This window comes from Rhinolophus sinicus, chromosome 1, assembly GCF_057876585.1.
Source record: "Rhinolophus sinicus isolate RSI-liver-muscle chromosome 1, RSI-T2T, whole genome shotgun sequence".
Lineage (NCBI taxonomy): Eukaryota > Metazoa > Chordata > Mammalia > Chiroptera > Rhinolophidae > Rhinolophus > Rhinolophus sinicus.
This window is the reverse complement of record NC_142501.1, coordinates 9,410,538-9,424,935: the sequence shown is the minus strand read 5'-3', so window position 1 is coordinate 9,424,935 and position 14,398 is coordinate 9,410,538. Positions and strand designations below refer to the sequence as shown.

The window sequence follows — 14,398 nt, the reverse complement described above, 5'->3', positions numbered from 1 at the left end:
GCAGTGGCCCTGCCATTATGGAGTGAATACTGCAGAGAGAGGCCCGGGAGGGCAGTGACCCTTGTATAAAAGGTGTGGGAAAGTCCTCTCTGACAACGGGGCATTTGAGTGGAGTCCTGAATGACCAGAGGGAGAGAGCTGGGTGGACATTCAGGGATGACTCTTCCAGAAAAGGGGAATGTGAAGCCCTGAAACCTGGAGGTCTTTGCCTGGCCGTCCATGTCAGTGTCCCCACTACCTCTCTCCCTGGCCCAGGTCATGCCCTCCCCCGCCCCCCTTCACTGTGTCCTCCCACTTCCCACCCTGCTTTCAGCCTCACTCCTGTGTGACCTCCCTTTGAAGTTTGACTTTCTCATAAGCCTCCTCTGGGCACCCTTGCCACACATACTTCATAAAAAAATAATTGTTGCTGTTCCTAGATTCTTTCCTGTTAATCCGAGCAGGTCTGATTCGCCTCAGCATCTTGCCGAACACCCACAGTGGTGGGTTCCATCCCTGTGCCCTGAAGGAATGACGCAACACAGAGTTTCTCCTAACGGGGTTTCTCTGCCAGAGGCATGGACATGAATTCTGAGTAGAAAGGGTCTCCCCAGGCTTTCACCCCGCCTTAGCTGAGTGTGAGAGTGGGCACCCCAGCCTTCTCTGGTGCACAGGCTCAGGAAGCAGGCTCTCCTGACATCCCAGCCTCAGGTGGAGCCACTTGCACGTACCTGCCTTCAAAATGCTGCTGCCTCCGGGGAGAAACTGGCGTCTGCTCAGTGGGCCAAGCAAATAAAAAAAGCAACTAAGGAGAGAAAGTGGGGATGGTCGGGTCCATTGCAGTAGGGAGGGGACTGTGGGACTGCAGAATGTAATCACTTCAGAGCTGCCCTGGAGGCAGCCACAGCACCACCGAGGAAGACGACCCAACTCCTTGACCCTTGGAACCTGCAGGGAGGGGAGGGCGCAGTCATTGGCTCCCCTTCCACCTCCTCTAAGCTCTACACGCTGTCAGCACAGCCTCCTAGAGGCTCCGCCCAACTTGTAGCAAGTCCCAAGCAGTGGTGAACGGAGCAGGGCAGGGGGAAGGGTCCCCAGTTGGGCTTGTCTAGTGTCTCTTGCTAATAGCCCAGGAAAAGAGGCGGCCGCCACCTTAATTAAATTCACAGCTGAAGTGATACGGGAAGGTGGTGTGAGCATGAGGGAGATGAACTTTGCAGTCTAGAAAGGAACTGGCAGGAAATAACTCAGCAGCTTCCGCCTGGGAGAAGGGCAGCTTGCACGCCAGGAGGACGTGGGTCCAACGGCTGACGCCGCCCTGGCAGGCCAAGGGTGTCAGCGTGTAGCTCCCCCTTCACTCAGTAGGTCTGAGAGCAGGACTCCAACTAAAGGAGCCACTGGCCTTTGCCAGGAATTATAAAGGAAGTGGGAATGGATGGAAGGGTCCTGGGCAGAGGAGCACTGTGTTTCTCCGGCCTGGAGGAACACAGTTTTCTCCCCCTCTTCTTTCCTCTCAGTGAAATGTGTTCCCTCCATCCATTTACACTATCTCCCTAAGCGTGTGGTCCCTGCCATGGTGCCTGGCTCCTGGTCAGCCTACTGACCTTACGGAGGCACAAGCTTTTCCTCCTCCAACCTAGGCAGCCTGCATGGTGGAGGAAGCTATGATTGGATTTGGAAGATCAGGTTCTGGTGCCGACGGACTCAGGGAGCTGGTGGCCCCCAGTCCCCAGCTGTAAGACAGGGCTGATGATGCCTTGTCAGAGTGCGGCCACCCGTGCGGATGACCTGAGAACGACTGTGTTGTGCTTTGTAGGCTGTGAGACTGCATAGCTGCAGAGGAACTGCCTCTTGGCAAGACTTAGAAGTCATTAATTGTGGGTGTTAATTTGGGGTCTGAATCCTTCCCCCCATCCCTCTGAGGTCAGGAGAGGGCAGACCCCTGCGTGTCCCCACCAGTGGTGGTCTTGCTGAGGCGGCCAGGACAGAAGAATCTTTCCTTTTGCTTTCCTGGGTGCCCTACTGACCTGTTTCCAGATCAGCAGCTTGGGAGGGAGACAGTGACCCCAACCCCAAATTGGGGTGTGGGTGGTGCACAGGAGAGGGGGGCTGGAGGCAAGTCCCCCGAGCGCTGCACTTACATCCTCCCCTGCCTGTGTCCCTTGTCTCCACAGGTAAAACAAGTCCTAGTCCTGCCAAGACCAGCAATTGCGTGATTTCCTGAGCCGCAGGCCTGCAGTGGGCAGGACCCCTGGATGCCCCGCTGTCCTGTCCTGGGGAGAGTACAGGTCAAACCCTGCACCCATTTGCACATCAGAGCCCTGCTGGCCTCCTCCCCAGCAGCCTCCGTCCTGGCCCAGAGACCCTGCATCCCAGCTGTGAGAGTCTGCAGCATCTCACGACAATCACACGCCTCCACAAGACCATCAGTGGCCGGGCAGGATCACTCTTTGTTTACATGAAGTGGAAGCTTGACTAGTGTCTGCTCTCCTTTATGCCTGACCCCTCCCTCCACGGGGCCAGCCTCGCCCTGCAGGGCCCCAGATGGGGTGAGCCCATATCTTTTTATACATTAATGTGATGGGGTCTCCAGGGCAGACCCAGCCCGCTGACTTCTCCTTCCCTGGGCTCCCTGGTGCTTCTGCCCCCCCCCCCCCCCCAGCACTTTTGGTGGAATAAAAGGGAAGACGATGGCTCTGAGCCAGGGACCCAGTCTTGCCCTGGCCTCTGAACTCAAGGTGGAAGATGCTAGGATAGCTGGACGCTGGTTGATGTGGCCTTGTTGGCTGGGTCCCTGCAGGCTCCTGCACTAGACTCTGAATGGGATGAAAGGACCCCTCCCCCCTGCCCCTGGGAGCCAGTGGCAGGACCTGACATGCCTCTTTGAGAGCCCTTGTCCTAAGGTCTCCTTTCCCTCACTCTGCACCATCTTGGTGCTCTTCGCCACAGGAGTCTAGGCCTCTTTGGCTATTGTCCACTACAACCAGTATGGGGGTTCTTCTAGTGCCTTTACCTGGGCCACTCCCTCCCCGTAATGTGCCTTGATTTGCAGCCCACAGCAGGGAAAGAAAGCTTGGCCAACAGGTAGGTTCAGGTGGTGTGTTTGCCTTTTCTTCTACCCCCGAGATGACCCTCGGTTTCCTTCACCAGCCAGGGCTTACACCCCTTCTCTAGTTCCGTTTCAGCCAGAGACCAGCCTTAGCCTCCTGCCAAAAGTCAGGCTGTTAGGACCCTCAGCCTCCCCAAAGGGCCTGATTGCCACTATGCCAGGCCAGGAGACCAGCCTAAAATCGCACACTGCCCCCACCCCGCTTGTGTGACTGGCAGGCAGATTGGGGAGGGGGGCAGTGGTTCTGAGGAGAAAGTTCGTGAGTGCACATTGGAGAAATTGCCAAACTGCAGGCTCTGTGAGCAGGCCCCCTCGGGCAGCGGGCAGCGTGCTGGGGCTCAGAGCTCTGCTGTGAACACACCAGGCAGCAGCCTGTCTCAGCCTCTCACTTCTGAACCAAACTCTTGTCCTCCTATTTCTCCTTCTGCAAAACCTGGGGCACCAGCAGCTCCTGGGGGAGGGGCCCAGATGTCTGAGGGGTGGCAAGGGGAGCCTGGCTGTGCTGAGGTGAACCATATGTTCTTTGAGAAGCAGGAAGTGGGACAGCTTAGTGCAGTCCTTGGAAAAGAACCGCGGGTGGGAGGGGTGGGAGGGTGAACCTGGTTCCCAGGGCTCCTCTGCTTATCCTGAGGTAGCTTCTAGGATGTTGGGGGGTGGGGTAAGGGACCCTGACCCACCTCCCTGAGCCAATGCGAGGATTAAACATTTCCTGGGAAGTGCTTCCTTAGGCACCAAGGCCTGGCAGTGTGGCACGTGCTTGCTCTGGAGGGAAGGAAGGGAGGTGGAAGGCCGGGGTGGGTGGGGGGAGGGGGGAGGGTTACATCTCAGCTCCAAGCCCTCACCTTCATGGTGTGGGACACTAGGTGGGTAAATTGCAGTAAGGGAAAGAGATGGCCATCAATGAGGAAAGTGGGCACCTCTGGGGGTGAGGGAGAAGGCGAGGGAGGGACCAGCTCCTAAGCAATTCTGTGAGGGCTTCTAGTGCCTCCCCTTGCTAGAAAAGCAGGCCTCTGTCCCCCTTCTTTTCTCCTCCCCTGAAACAGGGCCGGTTTTCTTCCTGCCCTGATCGGTAGGACGTTCCAAGTCTGCAGCCTTGAGCCAGGCCTGCTGTCCTGCCCCAGTTTCTCCATGTGCCAAGATGGGGTTAGTCTCACTTCCTCCATAGAAACAAAGAGTGGGAGACCATGTGCTGAAGAAGAAGCCACGCAGTGGGATGGGAAGAGAGCTGGCCTGTGAGTCACCTCCCCTGCAGTCCGTCTCCTCATCCCCTTAGAGAGGCTTGCACAAGATGGCCTCTGACCCCCCTCTAGCCCTGAGATGCCTGTGAAGAGACGGGAGACGGTCGTCTGAAGATTGCTGAGGACCTTCAAGTCCCAAAATGCGGTCCTAATGTTTGCTTGTCGGCCTGCACTCCCACCCACTCCATTCTGCCTCTTGGCTTCTCAGTCTTTAGTACATCTGCCCTCTGTTCCCGCACTTGCACACATTTCGTGAAACATTCTCTCTCATCAAATCTCGAGGGTACATCTGGCCTTCCCAGTTGGATGGCAAGTTCAAGGGCGGATGCCCTTGGTTCGTCTGCAGCAGCTTGCCCAGGCTGGTAGTGTCGGAAGGGCAGGGGAGGAACAGATGAGAGCACGCAGTGCGGGGCCTGGCTTTGCTGCCCCCACCCACCACCACTAACAAGCTGCCCACTTTCTGAGTGGCTTCTGCGGGGTGAGTGTCAACTGGTCCAGCTGCTTGGAAGGCTGACCTCCCTTGAGCAGAAGCACCTGAGGGCTGAGCCCCGGGGCTGCTGCCCCATGGGGGCAGGAAGCACAAGGCTCCTGCACAGGGTTGGGAGGCTTTCCCTGGAGATTTGGCAAAACTTCCTGGTCTCCTTTGTCAGCTGTCTGTCCTCAGGTATGGTTAGTCCTATCTCTGATCCCTCAAGGGTGCTTGCGAGAGCCTCTGCTAACACCAAGGCCCTCTGCCTATATAGAACCTCATAGAAAGTCTGCAGCGAAAAGGTGTTCTTGACGTGGAGGAAATGGGCCTTTTTTTTTTAATGCTGTTTTTTGCTTTTTAATTTACTGAGCACCTACTATATGCCAGTCACTGTGCCTGGTGCTTTAGTCACCTGCTAGTTGCAAACTAAGAAAAGCTCAGGAAAGAGCACTTAAGAAAGTTAACCAAAAGGTTTCTTATGTATTTGGGGACTGAGCCTCACGAAGTTGTGTGATGAGCAATGCAGTTTCCGTTTTTCAGATGAGGAGGTACAGGAGCCCTCTGCCAGAGTCTGACATCTCCTAAAATGCAGATCTAGCTCAGGGTTTCTCACCTTTAACACTAGTGACACTTTGAAGCCAGTAAGTTCTCTGTTGGGGGAGGGGCTGACCACATTATAGGATGTTGGCAGCACCTCTGGCCTCTACCTACTAGTAAATGCCAGTAGCACCCCTCCAGGTGAGACAACCAAAAATGTCTCCAGATGTTGCCAAATGTCCCCCAGGGGGCCAAATCCCCGCAGGGGAGAAGGACTGCATCCCGAAGACCCGCAGAAGCATTCATATGCTTACTCCCCCATAAAACAGTGCTTTGGCCCGGAGAGGTTGACTGACTTGCCAACGATTGTGCTTTCTGTGTTCGGCATAATAGCACCTTCCATCTTTGTTCTAGTTACCTTGTTAGCTGTGCACTGCCTGTACTCTCCGGGACAGGTGTGTTTACGTGCACACACCTGCCTTACTCCACTCAGCGTCCTGTCACATTTCCTCCCAATCTGTTCCCCTTCCTCAGTCTCCATTAAGTCTTGCACAGAAAGCACCATTGGACACACCTGTCTGTCCACCTCAAAAAGCAGCCGGGGCTGACAACAGAGCCTGCCATGCTCCTCAAGTCAGGCCAGGTGGAAGTTGCGAGCTGGAGTGTCACAACCACACTCTGAGTGATGACTGACAAAGCCCCCTCAGCAGCTAATTAGCCCTGCCGTGCACCGTGGATGTAGTTTATCATCTGGCTGCACGCCACAGTTAATCTCCCTGCCTAGAGAACCCAGCGGCTGTCGCTGTGATCGTCTGCACTGCTGTTTTGGTGGCAGGAGCTTTGATGCAGAACAGGCACCCCGGGCTCAGTGAGCTGAGCCCAACCAAGTTTGAGAGGATGTCCACCTTCGAAAAGGTTGAGAGGTGACAGGTGCAGACATGAGAGTGTTCTTAGATTGAGTAATCCCTAGGTCAGCCAGAAGGAAGGTCTTGGGAAGTTAGGCAGGTCTGAACTTCTCACCCCGCCCCTGCGAACCTTTGCCTTCCCAGCTATGGACTGGGAAGGCCCTGCTTCCTGACACCCTCTCTGGCAGCATGTACTGCCACCTGGCACAATAGGTACCAGGGATTCCTGAGCCTGGAGGCCTGTATCTGCATAACACTTATTTGTTAAAGGTTTAAAAACTTGACAGTCACTTGGTAGACTAAGTCAGGCCAATTGACGTGGCTGGTGTTGGAGGCTCCAGAATTGATCAGGACCCTTACATCTTGTTCCTGACTTCTGAGACTCCCTGGCAGCCAAACTAGATTCTGCTCTTTGCTATTTAATTTCTTAAGGACTGGGTTTATTGAAAGCTCCCTGCTCAAATCCTTTCCTCTGGGAAAGCTCCTGTCAGTGTGTGTCCTCAGTGGACAGTCTTCAGCTTCCTGTCACTCCAGACCGCATGGGCCCAGGTCTCCAGGCCTCTGGCTGCTCAGGGATGACCCTGTCTGCGCACTGTCTTTCCAAAGGCTAACAAAAGCAGGGGAGGAAGAGCTAGACCTTGAAGTGAGGAAATTTGTCCGAAGTCACCCAACAAATCATTGGAAGGGCTAGAATCTGGTTATCTAGACCCTCCTAGAGCATAGTCATGTGGCCTGTCCAAGTGACAGCCAGCTGGAGACAAGTTTTCATCAGAAAAATGACTAGATGTCAGGCGTTGTCTGCAACGTCTAGAAAGCAGCTCTAGGAACAGATGCCCACATCATAGGAGACCGGCTAGGACCTGCCATCGAAACCTGCACGTGCCGGGAAGCCTAGAGTAGGAAAGGGCAAGAACAGGTAGTATGCCTGCAGAGGCCACGGACCCCTGGGCACAAGGGAAAGAGCTCATCCTGTGCTAAGAACCAAGAACCGTGCCCCATGATTGTCATTTCCTGCGTGCAGCTTCGACTCCCTGGCTCATCTCTTCCTGGAAGGTCTTGGACAAGGAAGGGCACTTCCCCACAGTGTTACGCATTTGCTCATTCACTGGATGTTTTCTGTGCACTCGGTCCGGGGAGGCATGGTGAGCAAGGAAGGCCCCGGTGGTGCTGGTGGATTTAGGGCAGTGTGGGGGCACGCCACTCGCTGTGATCTTAGCTGAGGCGTGTGATGGCGAGAGGACAATTCAGAATGAGGAGGCTGTGGGGAGTAAAGCACGTAGCACAGTGACACATCGTGGGAGCTCGATACATGGCATGCTTCCAATGCTGTGTTGTATCTGGCGCTTTATTATTTTCTTCTTGGGACATTCTCTCCTGGCTTCTCTCCCTTGCTCCATCTCTGTATATCTGCCACTTTCATGTTAAGTAGTTGGCACACAGGGCCAAATGTCCGTCTACCTGGAGGAAGTTTCAAGGCCTAGGTTTTGAAAGAAGGTGGAGAAAATCTGTCATCAATGCCATGCGTGAGCTGCTCTGCCTGACATGGCGCCGCATTCACGTGGTACGTGCCCATCCCCACCTTGGCTCCGTGAATTTGTTGGTTCTGGGAGTGGCAGAGGGTCACGGTTTTATCTGGCTGTGCAAAAGTCCCACAACTGTTCTTGATATATAGTTTTGGGTGAAATTAATATTAGTTTGGAGGATCCTTTGTATATAAAACACAAACCCAAAACAAAGAACGGCACATTTGGAAATCCTGCTAATCTGCACCAAGCCACTAGACTTCCCAAACCAGTCCTGTAGCCTCTGTGCAGAATCCAGATGGACTCGGAGGAGGTCTCCGTTGATTTCTTAGGGGTGCACAGGGCTGAATCCACCGTGGTGAAATGCTGACACCTTGTGGCCAGCGGGTGGCACATTTTCTTCCTCTTCCTGGTAAGACCAGTCAGTCAGATGGCAGAGGCCACGAGGTTGGCCAACTTTCTCTCTAAAGGGCCAGATAGTGAGCATTCTAGCCTTTGCAGACATGCAGAGTCTGTCACAGCTACTGCTGCTGTAGCACTAAACAGCCACAGTGTGTAAGCAAATGGGCGTGGCTGTGTGCCAGTGAAACAACACTGAAACATGAATGTCAATGTAATTTGCACGTCACAAAATATTTTAATTTTTTCAACCATTTAAAAATGTAAAAATTATTCTTAGCCCATGGGCTGTACAAATACAGACAGTAGCTGGATTTGGCCTGAGAGCCCGGGTTTGCTGACCCCCGGCCCAGAACACCTTCCCCCTATGCTCCCAACACTAGTTCCCAACTGTCACACCTGGGATCCTTGCTTTGTCATTGTGCTGTCACGAGGAACCCCTAACACTCCTCCAACCGGATGGCTGTCACTAAACCCTCTTAATAGAAATTCTGGAGTTTGCCTTTGTTCTCACCCATTTCATAAGTTTACATAAGTATCCATCAGGTGCCCAGACTGTGCCGAGGGCCACAAAAGAACCTGGAATTTTAACCAACATGTATTTAATATTTGCTTTTATTCATTCATTTGTTCAAATAAACATTGAGAACTTACTGTGTCCCAGGCACTGTAATAAGACAGACCTGGTCTCTTCCCTCAAAACATTAATGACTTGGTTGGGAATATGGACCTGGGGTGGGCAGTGTTATGATGGGGAACACAGGGGTTGTGGAATCCCAAAGGAGACACTAAACTCAACCTGGAAGTGGAGGTCAGGGAAGACTTCCTGGAGGAGGAGATGATCTCTGAGCTGACACCTGAGGAATGAATAGGGGTGGGGAGAATGAGGGAAGGCTTTCCAGGGAAAGAAAGGTCCAGAGCCTAGAAAGACCTCTTTCAATAGAATTACAAGGCATAATGAAGATTCAGATATAGTATCAGTGCTCAAGCCCTCCCGGTCTGGTGAGTGAGACAGGCTCTCACAAGCTTTTAAGGTTGTGGAGAGAGATTTAAAGAAGTTTCCTTGCTGGCCTTGTAGGATTGGCTATCGGGGAGCCTCAAGAAGGTAAACTCTGAAGATTATCCATATCCCCATGGCCAGGCTGGGGGTGGGTCGGATTCCATACAAGGTACTGGGGAGAATCTAGGGGGAAGAGAGATGTTAGCCAGCTTCTCTGCTCCAGAAGCCCCTTGGAGGAGGAGCTTGAACTGAGCTTTGAAGAAATTGTAGGCACAGGCACAGGAGAAGGGGGAAGGGGCATCCTAGGCGGCAGAAGGTGCACGTGCAAACTTACTGAGGAAGGAATGGTTGTGGCCCACATGAGGACCTCCGGGAAGTCCTGAGGTTTCCCCAGGAGGGAACTGTCCACTGTGTAGATCGCACACCACCACCCACCGGACGTTTTCTCAACTCCGCCAATTAAAAACGTGACCTTGCAGAGTTACTTAACCTCTCTCTGCCTTAGAGTCCTCACCTGTATTTGCTTCATAAAGTTATAAGGATTGAGTAAGTTAATACATACAAAATTCTGAGAACTGTGCCTGCACTATGGCCAGCTTCATGGGCACGCAACCTGCACAGTGTCACAGTGTCCCATGCTCTGAAGGCAAAGGGGCCCACATCTGTTTTAATGTCTGCTGTTGCTGTCTTGACAGTCTTAATAATTTTGGAAAAAAGTGCCCCATGCTTTCATTTTTAATGGCTGCAAATTATGTAGCTGGTCCTGCCTGGCATAGCATGTGCTTATAAACTTTAGCTTTTATCATTATCTTAGAGTCTAGAATAACAAATCTGATTCAATATATTCGTTTTAGAAATGAGGACTCTGAAGCGCAGGTCTGCAGAAGGCAGAGATGGAGAGGTGAAAATCGCAATGTTAGAGGTGAAGGCAGGACAGGGACCCAGTTCCCCACCCCACCCCAACATCCCCGGAAGGCAACATAAGGAGAGAAGAGAAAGCGGTGGTATGAAAAAGGGCATGAACAGTTGTAGAGGTAGGAGGGAAGCTGGCTATTTTGGGGAAGCCAAGAGAAGATTCTCAGAGTGAAACGTAGTGGGGAAGCCATGGAAACAAGAACTGAGAAAGTCTCTTGAATCTTGGCCATCAAGACGTTATACTTGTAGATGAGCTCAGAGAAATGAGTTTCAGTAGAGAGTTAGGGCTAGAAGCCAGGTTTAAGGAATGAGGGAGCACCAATGGTGGAGGTGGCCACAGGTCATTATTTACAAAGCTAAGAAAAGGAAATAGAGGAAAAAGGGGAAGAAAAGAAGGGAGGGAGGGAGGGAAGGAAGGGGTCTATTTTGATGGGGGCAGGAAGAGAGCCAAATCCCAATTAGGAAGTGGAGGAAGTACCATTGGAGGAAGTAATTTAACCTGGAAGAGGTGCACCACTGTTCCTGAGTCTGTAGGGAAAAGAACACAAGTTGAGCTCTTAAGAGTATGTTCAGTGAGACGCTGGTCGTCTCCCCAGCAGGACTGTGGTGTTCTTGAAACACCTCACGGGCAACATAGCAGCATGGAAAAGAGTTTACTCTGGAGTCAGACTGCCTGGCTTCAACTGCATGGTTATTACCGCGAAGACCTGGGGCAAGTTAGTCAGCCTTTCAGTGCCTCAGTTTCCCTATCTGGAAAATGGGGATAACCACATTTGTTGTGAAGATTAACTACTGGGACCCATGTAAAGCCCTCAGCAAGCACAGTGTTTGTCACACAGCAAGTATTCACGAAAGGGTAGCTATTATTAATAGCCACCTCTCCTGGTTCTCTTGTGAACCTCCTGTGGGTCGAGCGTTGGCCAGCACACAGGAGGGGTCCAGTGTTTGCTGCTTTTCAGGAAGTGTGGTCATAAGAAATGAAAGGTGATTTAGAAGTGGCACAGCATCTGTTCACAAAGGCTTTGTTGCACAATAAATGCTACCAAACATGTAACATGTCCTCTGTAATCAGCACCCTCTAGAAAGTTTCCCTCCCCCACTGCTCTTGGCCTTGGCTGTGGCCACACCCACTGCCCAAGTGGGCATGATCAGCTGTCAGCTGTCCTCTTGTCTTTTGGATTAGGTTCCTTTGCAGTGATCTTCCCATGGTTATAAGTTTGGAGAATTGGAGAATGCTTTACAAACACAAATGTCTCATAGCAATGAGAGGCCAGTGCAAAGGGTCAAGGGATTTCTTCTGTGCCACAGAAATCAGAGCTGGAGCAGATCCAGCTGGCTATGTCACCTCAAGCTTGTGGGTCATTGCAGAATCATTCTCAGAAATTCCCGTTGCCTTGGATTTTATCCAGGCCAATGCAATGTGTTCAGGGATCACAGAACACCCTCTCAAGGGAAAAAAAGGAAGGCCTATTGCTTGGACTGGCTTAGAGCACTTTTGGTATCCATCCAAGGCAGCTATCACTCATTAAATCTGCCTTCCCCTCCAGCAAAAAGCCAGCTGCATAGAACACCACATACAGAGCTCTAAGAATAGTAGAGTGCTCCAAGAACATACTGCACTTGGCTCGCATACAGGTGTGCAGGGCTTGATGAGTCTTTTCACTCTCAAAGCCGGATGGGTTGGGACAACAAACAATAAGTATTTTCCCCCACATAGCATGCAGAGAAGAAACTAGAAAGAGATAGTAGGCGAGCACCCTAGCATGCCATCCTCTGACCTGGGCTGCTTTTTCTGGGCATGCATTGACTCCATAGCCACCAAAGCATACCAGTAAGTCCTGCAGCAGTAAGCACAGCAGACCCCCCCACCACACACACACCTCATTCATTGACTCCACACTAGGCTGAGCAAACCCCCAAGTCCTGTAACAGGTGGTAATTTATCATTTGTTGTGATAGGAATTTGAAACCATCCTCTACAATAAATACTTGGTTGATTTATTGGCTTCCCTCCCATAAGTATAGAAAGTGAGGGCAGGTTCCATCCAAAGCTGCAGTTTTGAGCAATGAGAGCTCTGAGTGCAGATGAGACCCTAAACCACACCCCACTGTTAGGGGAAGAAATCCATGTGTGAGTCTATTCATAAAAAAGTCTGGGAAGATACTCGCCTAAACTGCAGTTGGCTCTACTAGTGGGATTTTGTAGAGCTTTTATTTCCTACTTTAAAACTTTCTGTATTGTCTGAAATCTTTACTTGACGTTACTTTTTTTTGTTTGAATTTTTATAAGAGTTTATTTGAGCCCAAACTGAAAACATGGTGGACGACATAAGCAAGATCTCAAATGCTCTCTACTCAATGTTACTTTTATGATCAGAAAAAAAAAGCAATCTTATTTGGAAATTATTTTCCTGTTCTCAAGTGGGTAAACATAATAGTTTCCAGCTTCCTGCTTTCTCCTGGGGAGGGAAATACAAGGGGGTGGAGTGGACAGATAGCTAAAGGCCCTCAAAGACAAAGATTATAGGAAGACTCTGGCCACTTCTGGATATTCCTATCCTGCTCCCTGCCTCCAGAGTGCAAATGTGGTCATCGCATATCACTAGTCTCCTGCTTAGCTAACCACAATTCATCCTTTAGTTCTCCTTGTAGATGTCACTTCTTCTGGGAAGCCATCCCTTTCCTGCCAAGATTTAGTCGCATGTCCCTGCCATGTGTTTCCATGCCACCTGCACTGTGATTATCTGTTTACCTGTTGGTCACCCCCACTAGACTGAGGTCTTTGAAGGCAGAGGTGTTTTATTCAGCTGTGTAATAGCCTTTGTACCTTAGGAAAGTGCCAACAGGCTCAATAAACATTTTTGTGTGTGTTACATGCTTTATGTGCAGCTGAATGGGCTCTGACTCCTGGGCACCGTGTGAATGAGTGATGTCCACCATATTCTGTCCTCAAGGCCCTGCTCAGCTCCTGTGGGCTCTTTTGTGGAGTCAATCCATCTCGTATTTGGTATTCGTCTTTTCCTGCTGCCTTCCATTTTTTGCAGCATTATTGTCTTTCCCAAAGAACTATGCCTTTTTATGATGTTCTCAAAGTAGGACAGTTTGTTTTATCATTTTTGCCTCCAGAGATATTTCATTTACTGAATAATTATTTATTTGGGGATCTTTTATAATAAGAGCAATTTAAGGGATACAAAGATAAACAAAAAACCATTTGTTTTCAAAGAAATTACAACTGAGTTGGGGAGACAGATGCGTCCAATCCAACAATTAACTGTAAAACAAAGCACTAGTTTAAGGGTAAAAATAGAGGTACAAACAACCAACTATGAAGATGAGGAAGGTTTTGGACCCTGAACATTTCTCATTCATGGTGTTTTCTGATTCAGAATCCCATATTGGGATGCTAGTGTTAGACAGGACAAATCTCAAGGTCTGGGGGGTTCTTCCTAAATGCTATTCTTGCTGAATGTTAAAATGTAGCCCAGTATTTTGAAGATGCAGCCATAAACAGGATGAGCTTGACAGGAACTCAACCTTAGAAGTGTAGCCAACTGCAAAGAAGATATCAATGTGTAATTAACCAAATAGCTACATAAGCAATGGCTAAGCCTCCCTTCTGGGAGACAGAGCTTTGGATCTGAATCCCCTGTCTCCTTCACTTGCTGCAGGCAAGTAAAACTACCTAACTGACAACCACATCTCCTTGAATGGAACACCCCAAGTGCAAACGCCTTGAGTCCTGTAACACTAGTATGGGGTATGTGCATGTGGTTATAAGAATTCAGGTTCTTAGGATCTTTATTATAATAATTCGAGTTACGTTTTTCTGCTGTCGGTTGCCCTAGGAATACCTGTCATTTAATTTTAATTGATGTTAGTGAAATGCCTTGTTTTCCTTTGCTGAAAAGCTATAAGTGTTGAGCATTATTACTGTTACAGTGGTTGTTTTATTATTAAAGCAGTGCCAACGAAGTTACACAACAGCTTGGATCAGGAAGCGATGTAAGGGCGGTGATCCCACTGAAGCTACAGGGATGGGGATTTGGGGCGGTAAAATGTTAATTACCCGAGACGGACTATAGGCTGGAGGCCAGCATTGTACTCCTGGAGATCATTTCAGTCCCAGAGGCAGGGGCTGGCTCTCTGGCAGTGTGTCCTAAACATCCTGCCCTCCCCTGGCTGGAATGTTGGATTCGTTTAGCTGAAAGCTGCCATAGAGAAAGAATCCAATGGCCACAAGCCAGGCGCACACGTCTTGCTCAGCATCAGGGGAGACTTTTGGAAGCTTTTCAGGAGCTGAAGGGCTGTTCCCTTTGCATGC

The 14,398-nt window shown here is 50.6% G+C and overlaps 1 protein-coding gene across 1 annotated transcript in view; it reads left to right on the top strand.

Annotated features, from left to right (window-relative positions):
• The window catches only part of SACK1F (scaffolding CK1 anchoring protein F), a 28,948-nt gene extending 26,261 nt beyond the window's left edge, over positions 1 to 2,687 (top strand). The window contains exon 5 of the mRNA XM_019734447.3: positions 2,154 to 2,687. Coding sequence (XP_019590006.3) covers positions 2,154 to 2,203 — 50 coding nt within the window. The 3' untranslated portion in view covers positions 2,204 to 2,687. The remainder of the gene's footprint in view (positions 1 to 2,153) is intronic.
• The last annotated feature ends 11,711 nt before the right edge of the window (positions 2,688 to 14,398 follow it).